The following is a 25089-nucleotide window of genomic DNA, read 5'->3' on the forward strand; positions in this document are numbered from 1 at the left end:
TTTTATAGGGAAGGCTAAGTGACAGTTCACGTTAATTCTGCAGTGAAGAAAAACTGAAATGCTTCTACAGAAAAACAATGTTTCTTCTGTATACTTAACTTTCCAAGCAGGTTTCCCACATGAATGGGGTTCTTGCTGTGAAGTATGTAATTACGTAAAGTTAGGAAACCATTTGTTACAGATTTTGTATTGCAGAAGCCAAAAGGGGAAACCACCCCCTCACCAAATATAGGGTGAGGTAAATCCTTGAAAGATGTATAGCTTCTTTTGATGTTGTTGTGGAAGCCACATAGGTGGTTTTTCTTTCTTTTTTTTTTTTTCTCAGTCTTTTTTGATGGTAAATGAGATAGATGGAGATTGGAACAGGAAAACAGAATTCAAACTAGTTCAATTCATTTTTCCCCTTGGAAACAAACTTCTAAACTTGTGAAAGGAATTGCCTTAGTTCTCAAGTTGCTTACAAAAAAGAGAAGATAACTTTATTGCAGCTTCTGCAATATCAGTACAGCTTTTAGAATGGAATTTGCCAAATCTCTTAGAGGAGCAGACTGATAACCTGAGCAACAGGCAGTCACCTGCATACGTATGCACGTGTATAAAATAGTGTTGCAAATATCCTGTAATTAAAATCTAGCTGTATGTGTATGAAAAAATTTGCACATCTGTACCTAATATATGCTACAATCTCTTTTGTACCTAGTAAACAACTTTAGAGTCTTTCTTAGTTACCTCCTTGAAAGACCTGGAAATGTAGGCCTTGTGCTGCTTTCTTCAAAGCCAACCAACCAGTTCGGTTATGGTTGGGGCAAGTCTGTTTTACAAAATAACCAAACACATGCAAATGTATTTGAATCTTTTAATAAGCACAAAACCCACAGATGAATAAAACATGACCCTTGTGCTTAGTGATATTGTAATGGTATCCTGTTCTAAATTAAATCCCAGGCTAACCTGTGCTTTGTGGATGTAGACAACCATTTCATCGAGCTGCCAGAAGACTTACCCCAGTTCCCAAATAAACTTGAGTTCATTCAGGAAATTTCAGAGATACTAACGGCTTTTGGAATTCCACCTGAGGGAAACCTTCACTGCAGTGAAAGTGCCTCCAAGATGAAGAGCCTCAGAGCATGTGACCTAGTTTCTGATAAAAGAAATGGGAACATAGCAGGATCACCTTTGAATTCGTATGAGCTGCTAAAGGAAAATGAAACTATTGCAAGACTCCAAGCACTTGTTAAAAGAACAGGTGTGAGTCTAGAAAAGGTAAGCTATGAAATTATCTGCACTGTCTCTCGACCTGCAGTAGCAGGTGGTCTGAAGTCATGGCCCAAAGACTCTGTCTGTCTTCACTAGAAAGAACTTTATGTTAACATGCTCACAAACCTTGTGGACATCTGTAGAGACAAGGGCAAGCTGGGGGGAGAGGGGGAGTGGGGTTTAACCCCACAACATCTAGGGAAACCTTTGGCTATCCCCCAAGTGTTTCTTTGCCAAGATAATATGTTTAAAAATACAGCTTGCCTTGTTTATTCTTGGTTTTAAGATATATTCTGAATTTACACCACTTTCTTATGATTTACGTGGCTAAAACTGATGTCCAGATAATCCTGAAGTTGGAATCCAGTCTCGGTTTCTATAGGTATCTTTCTTTCTCATTGTGTGTAGAGTATGTATAATTTTACTTGTATATAATATGCTTGCCATAGGGATACTGTGATGCTTTTTTCTGGCTGATGTTGTAAAGTGCATTAGTGTCTGATTCCCAGTGTTGTCCCGAACGCAGGCTTGTTACCCGGTGCACAATGCCAATTTACACACCAAGGCGAGGCATTTCCGTTTCTTTTATTCCAGTTTGCGCAAAGTAGGGAGCTAGGTGGTAGCCCACAAAAGAGTAGCTCTCCGATTATCAAAACTTCACACTATTTATACTCTATTACCTATTGGTTAAATGATTCTCTTGCTTCTTATGCTAATTAGTCCGCATGCTCAGCCTTTCTCTTCTTTTGGGTCAGAGGGTTTCTTGAGTCGGTGGTCGTGATCTCCCCTTGTCGGAATTAGTTCTCCTTCACCTTTAGTTTCACGCTTCGGCTGTTGCAGCCAAATTCCTGTGGTTTTGCTGATAAAACAAGTTATCTCCTAACAGCCTGGTTTATACAAGCCAAGATGCCCTGTTTGTCCAGGATGTGTCTGATTTATCTCCCTTGGATTAGATGCCGTGCCAAGTATTTTACTTCGAACCTCCCTGGCCTTGAATAGTTAACAATGCACTGGACAAAATAATTGCAACATTGATCAATGGCAGCCTTCTGCAAACTTGCATCACCAGCAAGTGAATGTGCATAGCTCATGGTGACCCTGATTGGATTTTTTTTGGGCGATCAGAACTGGGGAAAAAATTTTTTGCCCTTTTTGCAGAAAAGGTGTTACCTGAAAGACCACTGTGGGTTTTTTGAGCCTTTGTGGAATGGAATGAAGATTTCCTCAGCAAAGGTTTTATTTCTTGCATGTTTATGTTATCTTGACCAGTTCTTCATTGCTGAGTCTGATTCCTACCTGTGTGACTGTAACTTGGGCTACAGGTGGGGCCAGAGATAGAAATTGTGTGACCTACAATAGGTTGGGGAGGAGAGCCGCTTTGTGGGGAGGGAGCTGTAGGGGGGTTACAAGAAGAAGTGTTTGGTTACTAGACAGGATTAGATGCTCAAATTAGCTGTGTTCCTCTTCTCAAGTTTTTCTTTTGCATTGTTTTCTTCTTGTTCAGGGGAAAATTGGTAAGAAGCTTTTGTTCTTTTGCTGAATGGATTGGGAAGTGATGGGAGAAATACAGGTCTTTTTTAATTTCTTGTAAGTTTTTGCACATTTAGGCCTTTCTACTCTGTGCTTTCTTCCATAGTAGTTAAAGTCCCATTTGACTAGCCTTTTTCGTGATGATAGGAGTATCATCACAACTGTCATAACTGTCAAAACACACATCATAACTGTCAAAATTTTCTCAAATACTTAAATAATTGAAAAAACCTGCTTAATACCAAATATCCAATGAATGGAGAATGTATAGATGCCAAGTGCTACTTATGGGATGCAGTTAGAAATGGCTGAATAGCAGAGCTCTCTCTAGCAGAGAGCATGGCTATAGGATGCTATTTATAGCTGGCCTTGGACTGCTATAACCAAGGTGCTTTAAGAAGCATGGGACAGCTGCAGCAACTGCATCATTGTGCAGATGTTGTAAGCTCTAGATATTATGTCTATAATAATAGACATAATATTATGTCTATAATATAATCACGTAATTTGTGTGGCAGTGCCTCTTACAATAATTAACAAAGGCAGGGGTAGCAAATGTGTATTCAAAATAGTGCATGAATGCTTGTGGCTTTGAATTTTTTTTTTTTCTTCTAAATACTCAAGTCCTATCAAAACCAGTATGAATTGAATATCTGAATCTGATATTGCTGTTTCCATAAATCTTAGCCCATGCGTTAACTGAAAATGCATTTTATTTCATTGAAGACTACTCTGGGCTGTGTAGTGATGAATTCTGCATTACACTGCTAAGGACTTAAGTTAAAGGAAATTGGCTACTAGACATGCACAGCTGCTTTTTACTGTGCGTTTCTGTCTTCATTTGAAAGCTGGTATGTATTGAACTGTAACAGTACTAAATCTGGACTTGTATTACACCAGACAGAAATATGTATTTGCCTAACATGCAAGGGTAGTAAAAACCCCTAAAAAGCCTATGCAGGTGATTAAAAGGGTAAAAGAAAGTAAATTAAGTATATGGCATACGTGGGCATGTATATGGTTATTATCTATCCTTTTTTAATCTAATGCGTATCCAGTGCAACCAGTACTAAAGTAGGTTATGGTTTATTATTGAAATTAGAGCTTTTATAGACAAAGGTTTCTTTCTAGATTTTTTTTTTATCTTGCTGTTCTATTACAGTGCTTGAAACTGTAAGTAATTTTTTTTTATTGGAATATTGACTTGAGGAGTAGCAGTTGAATGGCAGGTTAAGATCTTGTATACCTAGAATACCTGACAAAGCAACAATACACATTTTTTTTTTGTTCCCTTACTTTCTCAGTTGGAGGTGCGAGAGGAGACCAGTAGCAAAAAAGATCTTAAAATTCAGTGTGATGAAGAAGAATTCAAGATTTACCAGCTGAACATTCAAATCCGTGAGGTTTTTGCCAACCGCTTTACACAAATGTTTGCAGATTATGAAGTATTTGTCATTCAACCCAGTCAGGACAAGGAATCTTGGTTTACAAACAGGGAACAGATGCAAAACTTTGATAAAGTAAGTTGTAATAAGATATGTCAATGTGAAAACTAAAACAGTATTAAAACCTAAGACTTTGTTTATTGGGCCATAAAGTGGAAAACAGTACTGTCAAAATTGTAATTTCTTCCTTAAATTTCAGTGTTCCCAAAAAAAGTCACATCTTGTATATTATGTGGAAAAATATATACATAAACGCACTTAGAGAGAGATAAAAATACTCTTTCAAGGATACCGTAGAAAAATACAGATTGCTGTAGAAAAATAGCTTAGAAAGCCTCACTTTATGGCTAACCTCTATATTAAGGTTAAATATTACTAGTGAAAATGATTTTTTTTAAATTTTTTTTTTTTTTAACTAGAGGAATTGCTGAATGTGTTAATGGATAAAGCCATGACCCCACACAACACTTACGTACATGTGTACCAAATGTATCCCTAGCTCTTTTCTAGGGAAACACAAGACCCAGTTCTTCAAATTTTACTGCTGTCTTCTTTACTGGAGATGAGATATTTGTCAGCAGGATAATTTATGTGGGTGAAGATTATGTTGCAGCACTGCCTGCTAAAATGCTAATCTAATTCCCATCAAATCGTATGAAAAGACTCCCATCAACTTCATAAGCTTTGAGCCCAGCCAGAAGTACATAATATCCACACCTGCAGTACTGTTGTTGTGGTTTGCTGGGATTCTGTTGAAATTTTTAGAAAATTAAGGAAATGCTAGAATCACAGTTTAATAATTACTGTGCTGTGTAGTAGGTAATTGTCATGAAACTGAAGATTTCATATAGACTGCCTGTTTCAGAGATAGAATTGGTTTGTGTAATAAAACTAGGCTTTAAGTGGCACCAAAGCACTCTAGTACATCCTTGATTAGAAAAATTGGTGCTTTTGGTGTATGTATCTCTCTCTGCAGACTCCCAAACACTCTTACCTCTTCTTGTCTGCTAGGCATCTTTCTTGTCGGACCAGCCTGAACCTTACTTGCCTTTCCTCTCAAGATTCCTGGAGACCCAAATGTTTGCATCTTTTATTGACAATAAGATTATGTGCCACGATGAAGATGATAAAGACCCTGTTCTAAGAGTATTTGATTCTAGAGTGGATAAAATTAGGCTGCTAAATGTTAGGACGCCAACTCTGCGCACATCTATGTATCAAAAGTGCACAACCGTTGATGAGGCTGGTAAGAGTAATAAGCCGCTTTCTTGACACTTAAGAAAATACAACTAGTCAGTGCTGTTTGTTGTAGACGTTAGGTTAAAGTTAAGTTACAATTCATGCTTTGAAACCTCAAAAAAAAAAAAAAAGACCAAAAAAGCTGAGATGTAAAGCTTAAGTGGGGAACTAAATGTTACATAGGAAGCGGAGATGTGAGATAAAATTAATGTAAAGTTTAATTGAACTCAGCTGTTTTCCTGCATGCTTTGTGTGAAAAATGTTTGAGCTTAAGATGATAAACATTTTTCTCCTTTTGGTGTCAGTGCTTTGATATTAAATAAACTCTTGTACTAGTGTACCTGTTGGGGTCAGTAAGAAACTTCCACCTCCTCTCTTAAATTTGAGATCCACTTTTAGCTGAGGATGTATGATTATAGATACATATCTGAATAAGACACCTTTAAAAAAATTAACTTTCTTACTATTTCAGAGAAATCTATTGAATTAAGGCTAGCAAAAATAGATCACACTGCAGTCCACCCACACTTGCTGGACATGAAAATTGGACAAGGGAAATACGAGCTTGGATTTTTTCCCAAGCTTCAGTCTGATGTTTTATCCACTGGACCAGCGAGTAACAAGTGAGTAAGCTAGGACAACAGGTGCTGGATCTTGGCGAGATCTATAGGATGGTACTAAAGCAGAGACACTAGAAAGCAAATCCAGTATCTTTTTTTTTTTTTCTTTTTTTTTTTAAGTGAGAAAAATCAGATGATGTGGGTGGGTTGTGTGTGGTGGGTTTTTCTTCTGTTTCTTGTGGGTTTTTTTTTCTTAAAAATCTGGACTTCCAGAAGCAAATTGACTTAAAGCCCTATTATGTTTGTGGTTATAGTCAATGTACTTTGAGTTACTCATAACTACTGTCGATATAAAAGCAGCTTTCCTAATTGGATCTCAGTTAAGAGCTAGCAAATATTTTAGGATATCTTCTTATAAAAACTTCGAAGGAAGAAGAAAAAGGTGTAAATTGTAACTGGGTATCATAAAAGAATGGAAAAATACAAAGCAAGTGTATGTGATCTAATTTTCTGAAATCCTTTGGTTGCCCAATGTTGGATTCTTCTATAGAGAGTCTTTGTGTGTATTTGCAGCTGCACTTTGTCTGATGTAATTGATGTCGACTTGTTCAATATACAATAAGAGAGAAACTTCTTATTTCCCCCATTGCCGCTCCCCTTCACCTAACTCTTGACATTTGCTTAATAATATTCCTCCATCTCTAGGTGGACAAAGAGAAATGCTCCTGCACAGTGGAGGCGGAAGGACAGACAGAAGCAACACACAGAGCACCTGCGTCTTGACAATGATCAGAGAGAGGTGAAAACTGTTCAACTATAGAGATCTGATTTTTTTTTTTTCCCCCTAATTGCATGAATAATGCTCTGTAGCCTTTATGAAATATCTAGACAGTTACTTGCAGTCCGTCTCTCTCTCCCTTATTTGTGTTTAATACAAATGAAGTTCCTGGTCCTTAGCAGGCCAAAAATACTTAGTTTACTTATTCTAAAAGTTATGCCATTTTTACCTCCTCTCAGGACAAAATTATTTCATCCCATGTATAGGAGAGTTCCCTGAAAATGTCATCATATGCTTGAAAGTTTGAAGAAAAAAAAAAAGGGAGTGGGGGGGAAGGGAGGAATTAAATCTTAACAGTTTTTAGCCATCTATTTCCTGTCTCTAACTTTGTCACCCTATGCTTCTTTTATATATTTGATGGAGGAAAGATAACCACCTCCAGAGAGTGATTAATTTCATCCTAAAACCAGAAGCATTGCCTTTTGGCAAATAAAAGAAGACTTAAGGTGGCAAATTGACACACAACCTCATGCTAAGGTGGGAATGTGAACCCCACCCATACTGTCAGGTTTGTGTCTGCCTGTTTTTACACAGCACAGTCTGATGCTGATTTACCCACCTTCTGAACTGATAACTTTTCTCATCAGTGCTTCTACAGCTGACACGGTTATTCTTGTGGTGAAGGGATTTTTGAAAGATCTGGGTGATGTGAACTAATTACAGTACAATTTCTGATTCATATGATACAGACTGCAGACTGTTACACCAGGTGTTGATTTACGGGTAATTCCAAGAATAATCTGGTTTAAAATATCAGAATTCATTTTTTTTGTTTAGTAACCTCAGAGCTTTACTCTTGTTTAAATGTATGTTGTTCACTGAAGACAATATTTTCTTGTCTTGTTAAATATCTTCAGAAAAGCTTCATTTGGAATTTTAAAGTAGTCTTGTGTCTGTTAGGTTAGTGATGTCAAAATCAAATATCTTTGTCTGTCCAGTTTACTCTTTTATGGTAGTGATGAGTTTAATTGCCTTTCCAGTGTACTCATTTCCAGAATTTTCTCACTGGTTTGTTAAAATTTTGTTGAAGTGTAGTGTCATCTATGTCATCCATAACCATGTAATAGAAGAATGTCTGCATAATAAAAAAAGCTACGAGTAGTTTCTGGCTTTGACATGTTCCATATGCTCAGATAACTCTAAGTAAAAAGTACTTTAGAAGTAACAGAAGTGAAGAATAGTTGATTTGTAATATCAATATTGCTTTTAACAATTATGATGTTTAGCACATGTAAACTTCTGAGATTTCAACGAGGTAATTACAAAGGCAAAAATCTACCTCTAGTCTCTGGGGTTTTTTGTTTGTTTTGTTTTTTAACTGACTCTTCACATGTTGATTATCCTATAGGAGTTATTCTGTCACACGAGGCAAATAATTTCTGAGGAATAAAAATTAGAAATACATGCTCAGGTGAGGGTACCAACTGCCAGGTTAATCTGTGCTGATGTTTTAGGGTTTTATGCTGTACCTTGTTGATTATATAATACTGATTGGATGTTGATGCCGTCTCCCAGGTGAACCAGAGACTTTCCTATTAAGTCTGAAAGAATGGGGAGGGAGGCCTTTGAGATGAACACTGGGGATCAGGCTGAGCAGGAGGCAGTGGTTTCAAAGTGCAGTATTGTGAGTCTTAGACAAATTGAAGCTTTGGGGCAGCCAACAAAAATCTGTGGAATTGAGACTTAGTGGCTTTTAACTTGCAAGTATTTGTGCCCAGCGGAGGGCAGAGTTTACATCAATCCAATGATTGAACACCATCTTTTCTTTTTTCCTTTCAGCTTCATTACTTAAGAATTTATTTTTATGCTGAGTGCTTGGGAGTTCTGCATTGTATTATGTGTTCACTGTTTTCCTTTTCTGTTTTGCATGCTTGCTTTTATTACTTCATATGTTCTTACTACTTTTCGCTTTACATGGTCTGCTTGGCTTTTTGCTACCAACTTGTCCTGCCAGCACCTGGACTTTTCCATGTCAGAGCTTCAGTTGCAGTTATGTTTAGACTGGGACCAGCATGATTGGCCCTTCATGCCCTCTATAAAATCTGTGTCAGAGCATTATCTGGTATGTCCAATGTACAATATGACTGTAATCGTAGTTCTGGATAGATGCATAATTAAATGTATGTATCATAACTGCTAGTGCAAAGCTGATGGGGAAGGTGTGGTTTTCCTCTTTGCAAAGATCATATTATGTTTGATAAACCTGTCTGTTCACTGAATTTTCAGTTGGTCATTATTTCAGTATAAGCTAGAGAAGTTACCTGTTAATCTGAAATATGTACTAATTGTGAGTATTCTGTCAGTGCCTGTACAGGACTTCCTCTTTATCACTTATTCACAGTTAGCTGTGCCCCAACCAATCTGTGATCCCCTGTCTTTCGAAACATTTGTCAAATTATTCTTGTCTCTGAGGTGAAAACAGTGGCAACTCCTTGATGGCAGTAACAGGAGCAGAAAAGCTCTTTCAAGTATAGTGAGTTCAGGAAATTATTTTGCTCAAAAATGCAGATGGTTCACAGCTGAGAGCTGTTAGTAGCATTTTGCAGCTGCTTCCTGAAAGACTGGGGGGGTGGGTAAGAAACAGGAGATCTGCAGGAATGCAGGGCATAGCACAGATCTCAGATGTTGTCAAGCTCCAGGCAAAGTTTTCTTCCAGTCCCCATGTAGACCAGTCTGCCATTTGAATAGTCTTGGTCTGGGTAATTATTACAAACTTTCATTTTATATGAAAAAATAACAAGACAATTCTCAGTGGTGGAGTGAGTAATTGACTCTCTATGCATCTAAATATCCTTGGCAGTTTGTATTGTGTTTTTGTTACTCAGCAATGTGTGTTCTAATACTAGATAGGCAACGTAAATGGGTATTTGATCTCCAGTGAAATAGTACCTTAAGCGTCTCAGCCCAGTATAATGCTGGATATGAAAAGGGGCCTTTTCTGAAAGGGGATCTGATCCTTTCCTCCGCATTGCATGGGGTGGGTTATAAAGTTAAGTTTATCCTTTTCTCTTGGCAAAGTAGTCTCACTTGCACTTTTATCTGTATTTGTCAATTTTCTACCCCAATACAGAAGTATATCCAAGAAGCCAGGAATCTGGGCAGCACTATTCGGCAGCCCAAACTGTCTAACCTCTCTCCATCGGTAATTGCACAAACAAACTGGAAGTTTGTAGAAGGCTTGTTGAAGGAATGCCGAAATAAGGTAATACAGAGAATATTTCTGCTCTCTTGCACCTCATATCCATCCTTTATGGACCATTTCTTGGCCAATATGTTCGAACCCCCCTCTTCTACCATCTGTTTCTGCTTTATATGTATAAAGATTTTTGTGTGGTATCCATATAAAGGTTTTTGCATGGTAGTGAGAAATTCATGAAGAGATAACATATTTAGAAATTCTGCAAGGAGTGGAAACTTTATCAAGCAGATTTATGATAGAGAATGTAAAATGATAGAAAGAGATTGAATATTCTGATGGGTCTTTATCATCCCGCTGCCCATGTCTGTTATAGCTAATTTCAGTTATCACTAATGAGACTATACTATTTCAACAAGAGTGAATATTCCAAAAGAGGAGGTTGTGGTGAAAATGCAGGAGCTTTTCTCATAACTAAAGCAAGTGGGTTAACAAACTTCTGAAACGTAAGTTTTTAAGCACTTAATGAAGAAATTTGGCATTGGTTTGTAGACTTGCTTCACCAGTATATATTTGACAATATATTCATCTGAACTAAATGTTAATGTTTATACTAACACAGTAAAGAGAATAATTATTAAATAGACGCATTCTTGCCTTAAGTCAGTGGATGTAATATAGCAATTGTATACAGCTTTTTGTAAAACCATGTTTAATACATGCATCTACTTCTGATTTCACTTTAGTTTTCTGTATGTATGAAACGTCCAAATAATCCCCTTCACTTAATAGAGGCATATGACAGTGAAAATCCTTGAAGATAGACTTGATTCTTTCACTGTGGGAATGCAACTCTAGGGAATGTAGTGAGCCTGCTGTTAGCAGAGAGGGAAATTGCCAGGGGAGGTGAGGAGAAGAAGCTAGAGACTAAGTTAGAGTTTTTTGTCTCAACTAAGACTGTGCATAGGTGCCTAAGGGAGTATTACTCATTTGAGAGCTAGTCTAGAATAGCAACAAAGATGAAAAAATGTGTAAGAGATGAGCAGAAGTGATTCCCTAGTCATTTTTCCCTCCAGGTAGATATATGATGAATATATTGTGACTGGGAAACTAGGAGTTGGTGAGAGCTTTATTGACCAGTATGAAATTGTGCACGTTTTAGGAGAATGTTGCTCATCGGGGAAACTCAAGAGATGTACTCCAGAATGCATTTAGTTTAAATGCAGATACCCTTTTGACAGAACAGGGTCTCACAGGAATGACGTATCCCCCTGCTACTTGGAAGCACTTGTGCACGTTCACCTCCCCTGGGAGGAGGTGGACATAGCATGCTGATCCCAGTCCAGCACTCACCAGGCTGCAGAAACACCCGAGCCTGCCTTACTGTTGGGCCTCTAGCTTGCCAGTGTGTGGCCTGCTGTTCCCTTTGTTGGGGTTACTCTGTGGAGGCTTATGTGCCTGTTTGCAAGCCCCTTGTTAGAAAGATGGAAGAGGCTGTAAAGTGATCAACACTGGTGCTGCCGTGGCTTGAAAAACAGGGATAAAAAAAATGCAGTCTTGCACTAGCTTCAGAAATATTGCATACACCCAGTTATTCTGCCGCATCTTTGCTATCGTGTGCTTCCTTGTTGGTTATTTAAAAAGTGTAAGTGATCTTGGAAGTTCCCGCGGAAAGAATTAACTCTCTTTTGCCTTGTCCTTTTTGAGACCAAGAGGATGTTGGTTGAAAAAATGGGTCGAGAAGCTGTGGAGCTAGGTCATGGTGAAGTGAATATCACTGGTGTAGAAGAGAATACCCTGATAGCCAGTCTGTGTGACCTCTTAGAAAGGATATGGAGCCACGGTCTGCAAGTCAAACAGGTGAGGAACAAATATTCCTGTATGTTGCAGAGCTCACTTTCCTAAAGTCAAGTTATGCTCTTCCTCTCTCCACTTTCAGAGGATACCTTTTGTGTGTATATAGACATGTTAAAATACTTGTGTCCTCCCCCAGCCTTTTTAATGTCAGTTACTGCCCCCTTGTCTGTCTCCACTTTTTGCTGTGGGGTATGTACAAGTGCACAGGTAGATGTGTTCCACAGATGACTTCTTGGAAGACTTTCTTTCTGTTTAACCTGGGGTTTTTGGTTTGGTTTGTGGGGTTTGGTGATTTTTTTAATAGGATGGTAAATAAAAGTATTTCTGTGTTCTTATACTTTCATTATTGAAGTTGCATTAGGCTATAAGGCAGCGTATAGGTACTAAAGGTACTGTCAATGGGATATGGTATGGGGAATTTGTTTTCATGAAGGAAAACTTAGTTTTTAAGAGTAAAACCCTTGCTATTTTGGTTCTTCCTGAGTGATGTAGGGATAGTTAAGTGATGTTTACAAGATCACTAGTTAGAGGTGGTGTTTTTCATATGAAATTAATAATTGTTTGTCGTGCTCTTCTGTTTGGAGTCGCTTGTGGGACTAGATGGAGTTTGGAAGGCCTTTATCCTTTCTTCCTCCTTTGTACAAAGGAATAGCAAGGACTGAGGATTATAACTTTTTTTTTTTTAGAATGATGTGCAGAATAAATGTACATAATCCAGACAACTGTAATTCAGTATCTCTGTTCCCAGCACCCAAGCGCCAGTGTTTAAATCTGCTCTCCTTCAAACTATATAGCAGTTCTCTATGTGAAGATTTATCATGTGATTCTCTCCCTTCCCTCTTGTATACCACTTAGGATAGAAGCTGTACTGCTTTCGTCTTAGAAGACAGAGCATCAGTATACTCTGCTTCAACTCAGATTTGGGCCTTTCAGACCACCAGACGGCCAACCCTACATAAGGTTAATGCTTTGGATTGATTGCAGATGTTGGCAAACAGTGCTGAACGGTGGAATAAATAGAGTGGTGGAATATAATAGAGGCCTGATGAAGGAAGTGCAGTGCATCTCATATTATGATCCACAGTTTAAAAAAAGAAAAAAAAGGCACCACCAATTCTCTGTGTGCTCTGGCCTTTATTAAATATGCAAAAGCCTGCTGTTTTATACATCGATTTTATTTTATTTTTCAATAATGAGCCAAGGAAGACTCTTCTTTCTCAATTGACTATAGTAATGAGGATGGCTTTCCTTCCGCCAATCCCTGCTTTTACCTCTTCCCTGCTGATGAACCTTGATAGTCCTACATTAGCTACCTACTGATTCTTCCACTGCAAAGTGAATCTACACCTTCCTTTGCCCAGAGCAATGCAGGAGAGTTGTCGGATGTAGGGTCTAATGACTGCAGTAGTCTGAACTTTCAGAAGGCTTTGGTTATTCCCTTGCCCATTCTCTGTCCCACTGCTTTCCTTAGGCTGTCTTCCTTTCCCTTATAGATACAGCTTGCATCATCATTGCTATTTGGTGAAGTTAAAGGAGAGTAACATGATGGTAAAGGAAGTGGGCAGATATATACTGCATGAGTTCTTACATTCATCATGATTGTTGACATCTATTTGCTGCAGGTTCCTTTGTTTGCTGCTTCATGTGATCTGTTGCAGTTCTCCTTGCCATGGCAGCTAGTTGCTGAACACTAGACTGTGTGTGCATGTGTGTGTTTATTGAGAGAAATGCCATTTTGGATGTAACTCTTCCCTGGTTGATATTTTTCATGCTCTCTTTTTATGTTTTTATAAGACTTGCAGTTTTGGCTTTCCATGTTGGATCTGTCAGGTACACACGAGGCATTGAGCTTCTCCGGATTTTTTTTTTTTTTTTTATATCTTCACCACTGAATGCGTATTTTTAATAGATTTCTCTCAACACAGATGTTACAGACACTCTAGGCATTATCTTCTGGAGGCATGCCACTTCTGGAATAATCCCTCATGGTTGTTAGTTATTTATGTTAATTGTAGTGAGCTATAGGATTGAAGTGTTTAGAGATTTTTAAAGATAGTTTTTAAAAAAAATATTTCAGAGTTGAACCATAATTACTGCACCTCCAGGAAGGCACTTACATGATTTTAGATTACATTGATAGTGCTGAATTGACAACTGTTGCTTTACAGTCATGGTTTCTTTCTGCACAAAGTTGTAAATAAAAATATGGCTTTCTAATATGACTGCTTTTCTGAAATGCAGAATTGCTAAATCTTTACTGGGATTTCAAGTTAATATAATAATTTGGGAAGATGATAAGTAATACTAATTAATTTCCTCTGTAAGTAATTCCAATTAATGTGTTGGAGAGCCCCTGTTCAATTACTGCTGCCTTTCTGTGGCTTTGCAAGCTTTTGATTTACCATGCAGAATATTTTAGGATGAACTCAAGAATCTTTTTAGTTTGCCAGCAAAAGATTTCCTCACACTCTGCTTTAAGCCACCAGAGGTTTAAGAAAGCAACGTAATGAGCAAGGTGCACCTTTTAACATAATTTGACGGATTTATCTTGGCCTAAATACTACATCCCAAATTTTAACTTCTAAGTTGGTTTTATAATGTGTAGAGCTGGAGTATTCTTGCTGATAAGCTTTCGTTGTCCTCCTTGTGTTTTGGGTTGTCTTTTCTTAGTGTGTTTGTGATTATCCAAGTCCTTTGCTTGATGAAATTGAGGAGGGATCTTTTGCGGTTCTGAAAATTGACAGCATGCACCTATATCCCTGAATTATGCTGAAGGGAACAAGACTTGGTCTAGGTGTAAGATGGTTTACTCAGGCTGGCTCTGTATCTCTTGTCATTTCACTGCTGGAGAGGCAGGGAGGAAAAGACACATAGTACAGGTTACGGCCTCAGACTTAGAACTCTACTCACACATAGTGTTTTACAAGCCTTTAAATGTTTTCTTGTCATGTTAATGAACTATGAGAAATAAAGTTCAATTGACTTTTTCCTGTTACCAGAATCATTAGATCCCAGTATTTTGACTCTTCCTTTTCTTTCTCAACCTCTTTACAGTTCCTGAGCACCTCCAACTTGTGTCTCCTTTTGGTTTTTACCAATGACTTTATAGGGAGAAACATACTTAAAGCAAGTTTTTATTATGGCTGATACTTTCAATGATGATTTAAACTTTCTTTTTATTCAGCTGAGAGTGATTTCTTTAACTAATTTTTTTTTTTAAATTTTAGGGAAAATCTGCTTTGTGGTCTCATCTGTTACACTACCTAGAAAACAGACAGCGAAAAACTACATCAGGCAGCTTCAGTACCTCAGGTAAGATTAGCTTCAGCTGGAAGATGATGATAAAAGCTATGAGTAAGAGCTGCTGCAGATTTGCACCATGCAGAGATTGTTTCCTTGAAAATATCCTTCACTCAATGTAACCAAATCAAGTATTCTATCTGCTACAGAATTAGAATCATAGAATCATTAAGGTTGGAAGAGACCTCTAAGATCATCGAGTCCAACCGTCAACGCAACACCACCATGCCCACTAAACCATGTCCCTAAGCACCTCATCTACACGTCTTTTAAATACCTCCAGGGATGGTGACTCCACCACTTCCCTGGGCAGCCTGTTCCAATGTTTAACCACTCTTTCAGTAAAGAAACTTTTCCTCACATCCAATCCAAACCTCCCCTGGCACAACTTGAGGCCATTTCCTCTCGTCTTATCGCTAGTTACTTGGGAGAAGAGACCGACACCCACCTCGCTACAACCTCCTTTCAGGTAGTTGTAGAGAGCGATGAAGTCTCCCCTGAGCCTCCTTTTCTCCAGGCTAAACAACCTCAGTTCCCTCAGCCGCTCCTCATAAGACTTGTTCTCCAGACCCCTCACCAGCCTCGTTGCCCTTCTCTGGACACACTCCAGCACCTCGACGTCCTTCTTGTAGTGAGGGGCCCAAAACTGAACACAGTATTCGAGGGGCGGCCTCACCCATTAATACGGACCTCACATTAATATGGACCTGGTGTATTGTCTCAATATATTTTGTGAAAAATAAACTTGTTTGGATTGAACCCACTTGTTTGGGTCTGGTATCTGACTACTGCAGTAGTCAGGTACCAGAAATACCTGATGCTTCAAAGATAGGCTTTAAAATGGATTGCTCTGCTATACCGTCCTCCATATGACACATAGTCACTGCATGACTGGCAAAGCATATTACATTGGGGGGGGGGGTTGGAAAACAAGTATAAGCATATAAAATTGTGCTGTACATCCTGAAGTTCTACCTTCTCTCTCGAAAAACAACTGAACAGTAGGCTTATTGTTTAAAAGAAAAAGACATTTAAAAAAAATACAAAAAAATACCACCCCCCCCAAATACAAAAAACACTGAAGAAACATATTTTAATTTTTGTTATATCAAGTGTTGCAGTAAAAGTAATATTGCACATAAGATCCACTGATAATCTGTTTCTAAGGTTATTAATGTAATTTTTAACCACTACTTGTGTCAGATGGGAGTATAGGGTATAACTTTGGAGAGAACAATGGGCTTGGGGGAGGTGGTGGGTGCCTTTTTTTTTTTTTTTAAAGTTGCTGTAGGCAAAGAATTGAGCATTACTAACATGCACAAGGTCCTGTAAGCAATCAAAAACAAAGATTTGGAAAGTATTAAGGTTTCCTGAATGTCACTTGACCATAGTGTTTTTGTGTATCAGGCTGAAGTTACAATCAGTTTTATACTTTCTAACTTGGGATTGAGGGCAGGGACTGCATTTTAACATACAACTTGATTCTAGAGTGGAATTTGAAGGATAAGAGTAATAATATTGCTTAAAAAAACCCAAAAAGTGCTATTTTAAAAAGTAGTGGTGTTACAGGAGTGTGCCAAGTGATAGATTAGTTAAGCATACGATGTGTGGTGTACTGAATAAAACATGTTGAACACTGTTTTCTGGTGTCAACAGTGCTGGTTGGTTTTATTACATAGAAAGAAAATAGGGTAGTCTTTAGAAAATAATACTTGATTAGTATATGTCTTAAGCCATTTGATGTCATACCAACTTCAGCTGAATCTAAGCTCATTAACGTGTTAATGCTCGGTGTGTGCTGATCTGCATAACCATCTGCGTAGCATATTAGATTTTCATGTCATTTGAAGTGGAAATATGCCACAATATCTTCAGAAAGCAGTGAGTCGCCAGTAATGCAAGAGTGCAAGTTGGTGTTAATTCACGTTTTTTTATATTGATTTAAAAATCTTTAGATGGATTTCTGCTAACAAGAAATTCTGTTGTTCTGAATCTAGGAATACTCCTTGATTCAGAAAGGAGAAAGTCTGATACCAGTCCAGCCATGTCACCTCTTAGAATCTCTCTCATCCAGGATATGAGGTGAGCTTAAACTATTAAAACCAACACAAAAACCTGTGAGATTTGCACACTTGTTTCTGTGTATAATGTGTACCATACAGAAAAGTCTGTGTTTCATACATCAGGAGGGGGATGTGGGGAAGGAACCTGCTGAACTGTTTTAAAGTATATAGTGCAACCTTTTCATTGACCTCTACAAAAATGTTTCATACTGAGCAGATTTTATATTGTCACAGCTACTAGCTTATATAAATACCCCGACACAGTTTTCATCTTTTGGTAAGTATTCTGTATTGTTTTATTTCCACAGAGTGTAGCATATGTATTTTCCCAGTCATTGCCAAGTTGGTTGTGTAGCTCTAAGCTCATTCTTGCTTCTCAGTGAAGGAAAGCATTTTAAAGAACTTGTTTGATCGAAAGAATGGGTTTATCTAACAGTGAGTACTATAGTGTGAATAAAACTATCTTCTGCTCAATGCCCTCTTTTCAGTCCATCAAAAAACAATATGCAGAACTTCTAAATTAATTTTTAAAGGATTTCTTTCCTCCTTTTTTCTTAGCAACATCTGTTTTTTTTCAGTGGGGAGGAGTGAATTGAGGATTTTCAAGGGACATGCTTGTACTTTCAAAATATATCATTTGTGTCTTCTATGCAAGAAAAGCTACTACTGAGCATGCAAAGACAGTATTTAATTTTCCAAAGCACTCAGCCATAAATATTGCAGTGATAAGGTCCAGAATGATTCTTAAATCATGTAAGGCAATGGGCCTGGTTTAGAATTTTGTAAATAGAGCACTGCATTGCAGATATTTCCTTTTCAGGTTTTTATTCTTTTTCAGCTAGATACGCAAGGAATTGAGGTACTGCTGAATATTAAGGTGATCATGCCTCTTTTTCTAGTAGTTTGCCTGGTATTTTGCATTCTCGGCAAAATTCCTTCTTCAGCCTAGCTTGGTTCAAAAGAACTGTCACAATTTGAAAATACTGGGCAGTGTCTTTTTTTTCCTTTCTTTTTTTCGCAGGCATATCCAGAACATTAGTGAGATCAAAACAGATGTTGGCAAGGCCAGAGCCTGGGTTCGTCTCTCTATGGAAAAGAAGTTGCTCTCTAGGCATCTAAAACAGCTGCTTTCAGATCATGAACTCACAAAGTAAGATGGTTTATTTCGGGCAAAGCTTTTAAAAATTAAGCCTCTTTAGTTGTTTGACTTCAAAAACCCAGAAGTGCCTATTCTTCCATCTGCTTAGCAGCGTGTGAAAGGAGTAGAACAAACTAGCCTTCCAAGTGTGTCTCTGTACCTGTGTATGAGCTATTTGGGAATTATGATTCAGTGCTGGGGTTCTTCAGATACAGAATCAGTTCTGTCAGTATAGACTGTCTGTGACTTTGAGGTGAAATCTTAAAAAATTACTAGGGATTTAATGAAACGGGGCGTAAGTCCAAACGTTACTACTTTGCTCAGTCACGCTTTTTACCTTGGGCCCCTTTCTGTAACTGTGGGATATTTTGTTTTCCTTGGATTGTTTGTGTGTTTTCGCAATGCGTGACAAAATGCAGCTTAGGTCCTTTTGTGCAATTCTGTCATGATATGAAGAGTGTAAAGGCACATCCAGATGTGCTTCTGTGGTTCTTGTTAGTGTGGCTCAAAGTGACTGTTCCTTAGCTTCTCGCTTCTGTCTCCAAATCTGAGATGTTCTTGTAACTCCTTTCAGTGCCATGTAAACTAATGTAGATAAAATCAACTTCTGTTGTGGTTTCAGAGAGCAGATGAATGGTGTACATGCAGTACCTTGAAGGTGACTAGGAAGGCTGTGATGATCAGTTCTTGCATCTCATTTTGGGGCAATAAGCTCAAGATGAGATCTGGTAATCTCTTTGAAAGCTTGTATCTAAATCTTTCAGAGCATGATTGTCCACATCTCTAGATCAAACTGACAGTGTCTCAGCTTTGTTTGTCCTCTCCTACACAGTAAAGGTTTTGCATTTATAGCCTGCTCAAGAACTTATGGTGAATTGCTTTCATAATAGTCAAATATCTGCTATTATGATCCATTTTTTGTTTTTATTACTTCTCCTAAACATTTCAAAATATGTGACTTTCAATTACTTACATATGAAGTCATAAAAAAATTATGAAAAGACCAACCGTTGAGACCCAAAACAGTATTTAAAGAGTAATTGTACTATAGGAAGAAAATGGGATAAGTATATGAAGTATGAGGGGGATGTGAGTGAAAACTGAAGACTTGAAGCTGGAGAGAGTTCCAGCTACTGCTGGCTTAAACTCTGTCAAAAGTACTCTGTGCTAGTGCTTCTTACAAGTACACATCTTGAAGGGTAAAAGGAGAAATGCTCAGCACAAGGACCCTATTTACCTGGTGATGTCCAGAGCACATGTACATTATGTTATCTTTGTAAACATAAGTAATTCTTTTGGAAGTAGTTGCACAAATCAGAGTACAGGCCATATTTAATACTAATTGTTTTAGGAGTAACAATTTGAGGTTTATTTAGTGTAACCTGTGCAGAAGAAAAATGTATTGCTGATAAGGTTGGATAAACTGTTTACTGTATGGAAATTAAAGGTTCTCTTGTATGGGCCCTAGTAATTGTCATTAGCTTTAAATGAAGACTTCTTTCTGGAGACAGCTTAACCTCTGCTATCTACTCTTCCTTTCCTCTGCTACCACTCACACCACCTTCCAAGAAATGTCTTCTCTCCCCCAACCCCCCCAAACCCCAGCTGCTAATTATTTGAGATTTGCCATGTATTGAATTATGTTGGACTTTCTGATGAAGCTGTGGCCTTCCAACAGTGAGCAAGGAAAAGCTGAAGGGCAGAGTGAGGACAGCCAATACATCTGCCTGTATCTCTAAATTAAGGTTAGGCCTCTCCAGTGAAGTCAACAGTCCAGATCATGTTAAATTTAGCAGTGCTTGTCCCATGCAGAACAAGTGCTGTGAGAGGACTTTCCACGCACCACCACACTCCACCCCCTCACCCTCCCAAAAAAAGAATAAAAAAACCTAACTCTCTTAACACTGGCCAATACCCTGTTTGTCTATCACAGATTCTGATTCTCTAGAACAGAGTGAGACAGCAGCAAAAATATGTTTAAAATGAAAGTGACAAGCAAAGGAGTAACTTGGATAGGAATGACATCAATTCTTTGTAATCTTGTGTGCTTTGTGCTGCATATTTAGATATCCTACTTGAAGAAAGGCGTTCTAGGCAGCATGGATTTAGAGTGTGCTCCATTTGTTTTTAGAGGAAGCAGTGTCAAGTTCAGTGAGGTACTAAAAGTAATTGTGCAACTTCTGCCATTTTACGGTTACCATGATTGTGTGTTGTTCCTTTTTGAAACAACTGTTAGATATTTTAATTAACCCATTCCCTTCACTTGGCATTTGCCAAAAAATATAAGAAAACTGAAACATGTTTGCTTTCTTTCTAGTCTGCAAAGGAACCAGAGTTAGGGAACAGAAGGAAATAACATAGCTTCACTCCCCTGAAACCTTTATGTGCACAAGTAAACTGAGAAATCTTACACTTTGAAAAGGCAGGACAGCACATACCCTTGTGGACAGGCTGTCTAAACATGTGGTTCAGATTGTTCAGATGAAACGTGGACACGGTCACCCATGAGACCTTTGTGGGTTTGCTACTGTTGTGGCTACAGGCAGGTTATGTTGATTTAAGGCTCAGTATCTTTATTTCCATTGAATGTTTCCTGTCAATCTCTAGTGTTATGTTCGTTATGTAAGTGAGAATACGTGTGTGGGCTAATCATCATTGATTTGTTTTGCAAATTTCTGGCTTGTGAGTCACTTACTGACTTTTTTTGTAATTGATATCTGAAATTGAGGTGAATTGTCAGGATGCCCTCCTGTCAGGAAAAACCTATCCATGGCTGTGTCAGCATTTCTAACACCTAATTCATGCATTCATGATGTTTTGAATATTGCTCTAGTGTCAGTTGGTTTTTGATGCATCTTGGCATGCTCTTCATTTATGATTATTTACCAGCACTGGTATTATTTATTGGTTGCATAATTAACTATATATTAATTAAATATTTATATAATTTTATATAATATAATATATATATTATATTAATATATAATAAAATAATTAACCATTAATTATTGGTTGCATAATAGTGGTGATTGCTACATACAAGTGAGTAACTTTGAGTATTTTCCCATCAAAATTTGCACTTCAAAAGGTTGAGGTTGTAAATTATTTTCAAGGTTTCTCAGTTGCAAGTCTTGCAGTGTTAAATTCTCTAATGTATTTGAGTAATTTCAATAAGTATATAAGATTGTTTCCATTTACAGTGTGTTCTTCTGCATAGACATTAGTGTCTCCACTAGTGAGAGAAGGCTACTGAGCTACATCTTTTGATATTTCCACTTAAGAGAAGTTGCAGTCATAGCAAAGAGTTTGCAACCCAGTAAAAGGGAACAGTAGGACTTTAGGCCAACTTTGCATGCTTATAATTTTAGTTATGTCAGCAGCTAGGTACTGTCAACACTGAAGCTATACCCTAGCTTAATGTGCGGGTGGTTGTAGGCCCTGGGTTATCACCTATAACCTAATACAAGCAGATAGCCCCAGTGTTTGCCCTAGTGTCCTTTGAAAACAGTCTTCTAACTGCCTTATGTGATGTGCTGGAGGACTCTCCCATGGCACCATTGCTCAGAAATAACTTACGAGGACTCTCTTTACTTCAGTTCTGTCATTTTACATGGGCAAAAGAAGTCAGAATTTTTTCCAAGAAAGTACAGAAGTCCTTTTTCCATCTTTTGGGGTGTTTTTGGGTGGGAGAAGACCCTTAGACCACCCCAAACCTTGCTTTTGAGGAGTGGAAAATAGTGTGAAGTATTGGACTGATGCACTTGGGAGACTTCAGATTTGCAGAGTGTCAACATATCTTGGCACACTAAATACTGTTGGCTTTACCAGTATCACTTGTCGTTTGTAATCGCTTGCATATTCTTCATAGTTTACCTAATAAATATTCCAAATAGAAAACATTTCACTGAAAGCATCTTGTTACTATGACAGATTATTTGTTTTGCTTTGTCAGAAAACTCTACAAGCGTTATGCATTCCTCCGCTGTGATGATGAGAAAGAACAATTCTTATATCATCTCCTGTCATTCAATGCTGTTGATTACTTTTGCTTTACCAATGTTTTCACAACAATCTGTAAGTATTTGCTTTCCTTGGAACTCTGATTTCCAGATTTGGTTGAGTCCTCATCCAAAATTCTAAACAACTGTGAGCAACATGCCTTAATGTAATTGTTCTGCTTTCTTTCTGGTGTCCCCCTGCATATGCTGTATCACTATTTCTATGATCCTCTCTGGTGGGCAGTAGTGTCTCTCTCTGTGTCACTAAAGGCTTTTGTTTCTAACTTAGTAAAATACGGGCAGCTTTAATCCTTTTAGTTGGGGGAGAGTTCTCAACAGAAAATTTTGTGGTGGGCTCGTTTGCATCATGCTAAACAAGAACAGTATGGATTGTTCATTATCAAGGTAAGAATATTGACTTAACACATGCTAGGAATTAAAAAGAAAACAAAAAAACTTTCCCCTTTTCATGCTCAGCCTACTTTGCTGCATGCCTGTCTCTGAGTTTAGGATGACAATGAAATGCCTATTGAGGGCTGCATCAGAACTCTGCAACATGTTGAAGTACCTTTTTTTTTTTTTTTTTTTTTTTTTTTTAAAGATGCCCTAGAGAAACTTTTAACCTGTTGATGCTGGTGCTTAAGTGTTATGTTCGGGTGTTAGAGTTCTCATGCATTTGTGTGTCTGCTGCCACAAGACCTCACTAGTAAGGCAGAATAAGGAAAGACTTTAGCAAGGCTTATAAAATTGGGGGTGGGGTTGTGTGAAAGGACCCCTCTGGTGTCATGGTAGGAGCTTCTCTTGACAGTATGTTATGATCCATATTTGTGTGTATGAAAGACAAAACAAGCAGATGTCTAAGCAAAATAGTTTTTGGTCTTGTTGTAGGCAAGTTCTGGACAATGCTAAAAATCTGGTCTGCTGGATGCAGTTAAATTGTCACTTACTTTAAGACTATCAGCACAGAAGATAAAAAAGGAAACATTTTAATTCATTCTTAAATGCTACGAGCATCAAGCTTTTAAGAAAATCCAACCACCAAATGCTTTCTTGAGGGCACTGACAGCTGAGGAGAAATGTATTAAATGCCTCAGCTGAAAAGCCCTAACTATAATCCATTTATGCACTATAAAAGAAGGGCAGATCGCCAAGAAACACAATAACCATTCAGATAATTGGATTTTGTTATAAAAGTTTGGTTAACAGGGGGCTGTGCATGAGATGCTAGGCGATTGAAGAGCACATGCATTTCTTCAGGAGCACATGCCTCCTGAGTCAGAGAAGGGTCTGTAACTCAGGTGATACTATGTTGAATTAGTCACTGGTAAACCAAGGGACCAGAAAGCATTTGAGCATGTGTGTGGTGCCAGTTAGAGGGGGAAGAAAGTTTTGTTCCTTTTAAAATCAAGAAGTCTTACAGTTAGCAAAACTAAGAGCAACATGGTACAGAGAAACTTGCAGCATTATAATGTATTTCCACTGAATTTGTTCAGCCGCAGTAGTGAATGCTGCTGCAAGCAAGTCCTGTGAACAAAGTCTTTGGTTAGTAATAGGAATTGGTATTAGTTGTGTAGTGTGCATGCACACACAAAAGCAGGCAGTTAGGAGTTGAGCATTGAGTTGCATGCTGAGCTACAATGTAGTCCTGGATACATGAATTTTCTGTCTTTGCTTCCTTGTCTCTAAGCTGGGGACAAGTAACCATCTTCATGACAAGTTTTGAGGCTGGTAAATGAAAAATTATTATACCCATATGAAGGCGTTATTCCATCCATATTTCTTTTTTCATTTGACAGTGTTTTGCTCTCAGCTCTGCTTCTTAATGACTGCTATGTGTACACTTCCTGATTGTCAATCAGTGCTTAGTATGCAAATGTTAGCATGATTAAATAGCAGCTCTGATGTTGTTTTAACATTTCATGGTACTGCAGTATTATTTTCTGACTTATCTTTTCCCCTTCTCTTCATTAAAGAGGTTACGTAATTATCCTTCTTCATTTTTGAAGTGTTATTTCTTCTTGTGTTTGCAGTGATACCATACCATATATTGATTGTTCCTAGCAAGAAACTTGGTGGCTCAATGTTTACAGCCAATCCTTGGATCTGTATATCGGGAGAACTGGGTGAAACAGGAGTCCTGCAGATTCCCAGGAATATATTAGAAATGACTTTTGAGGTTTGTATTGCTTGATACAAAAAATGCTTTGGATCTTCTGTTTCTTCAGTTTTAAATTCTCCCCTTGCTGTACCATCTTGCCATATGTTTCATGTCTTTAGTCTATATGGCTAGTCGCAAATACTTCCTGTGCCTGTACGTAGCAAACTTAATCTATATTTAATAACACGCAGAGCAAAATGACTGACAAATCCTTAGTGCAAGGATGGACAAAACTGCCTTTATATTACAACTTTGTGCTGTAATGGTGGGAGGTGTCATATCCTCTTCTGTTGGAAACAAAGAAGTGATTCTGCTCTGATTTTTGTGTGTGTGCATGCATTGGGTAAAATTTAATTGAAAAATCTAGTTCAACTGATGTTCTCTCTGCTGATCAAAATAGTATTTAACAAAACAAACAAAAACAAATAAAGTAACCTACCCCTAAAAAGCCCAGAATCAATCATGCAGTCAGAAAAGGAGAACCACATTTCTGATTCCCTGTCTGAGCATGTTCTCTAATAGTTTACTCCTCCAACATGCTGCTCTATTTCAGTTTACTCTGACAAACTC

General features: G+C 38.0%; 1 protein-coding gene across 5 annotated transcripts in view; it reads left to right on the plus strand.

Moving 5' to 3' along the window:
- DENND5A (DENN domain containing 5A) overlaps positions 1-25089 on the plus strand; it is a 73443-nt gene that overhangs the window by 41059 nt on the left and 7295 nt on the right. For 2 of the 5 annotated variants that reach the window (XM_076344023.1, XM_076344024.1), the window contains 13 exons: positions 946-1263; positions 4092-4307; positions 5244-5478; positions 5944-6094; positions 6737-6830; positions 9940-10071; positions 11713-11865; positions 12718-12822; positions 15090-15174; positions 17160-17244; positions 18247-18375; positions 22316-22437; positions 24392-24537. In XM_076344023.1, the coding sequence (XP_076200138.1) occupies positions 946-1263; positions 4092-4307; positions 5244-5478; positions 5944-6094; positions 6737-6830; positions 9940-10071; positions 11713-11865; positions 12718-12822; positions 15090-15174; positions 17160-17244; positions 18247-18375; positions 22316-22437; positions 24392-24537 (1971 nt within the window). Of the gene's footprint in view, positions 1-945; positions 1264-4091; positions 4308-5243; positions 5479-5943; positions 6095-6736; positions 6831-8823; positions 8932-9939; positions 10072-11712; positions 11866-12717; positions 12823-15089; positions 15175-17159; positions 17245-18246; positions 18376-22315; positions 22438-24391; positions 24538-25089 lie in introns of all 5 variants that reach the window. The other 3 variants (XM_076344025.1, XM_076344026.1, XM_076344028.1) reach the window with 2 other exon arrangements.

This window comes from Aptenodytes patagonicus, chromosome 7 (genome assembly GCF_965638725.1).
Source record: "Aptenodytes patagonicus chromosome 7, bAptPat1.pri.cur, whole genome shotgun sequence".
NCBI lineage: Eukaryota > Metazoa > Chordata > Aves > Sphenisciformes > Spheniscidae > Aptenodytes > Aptenodytes patagonicus.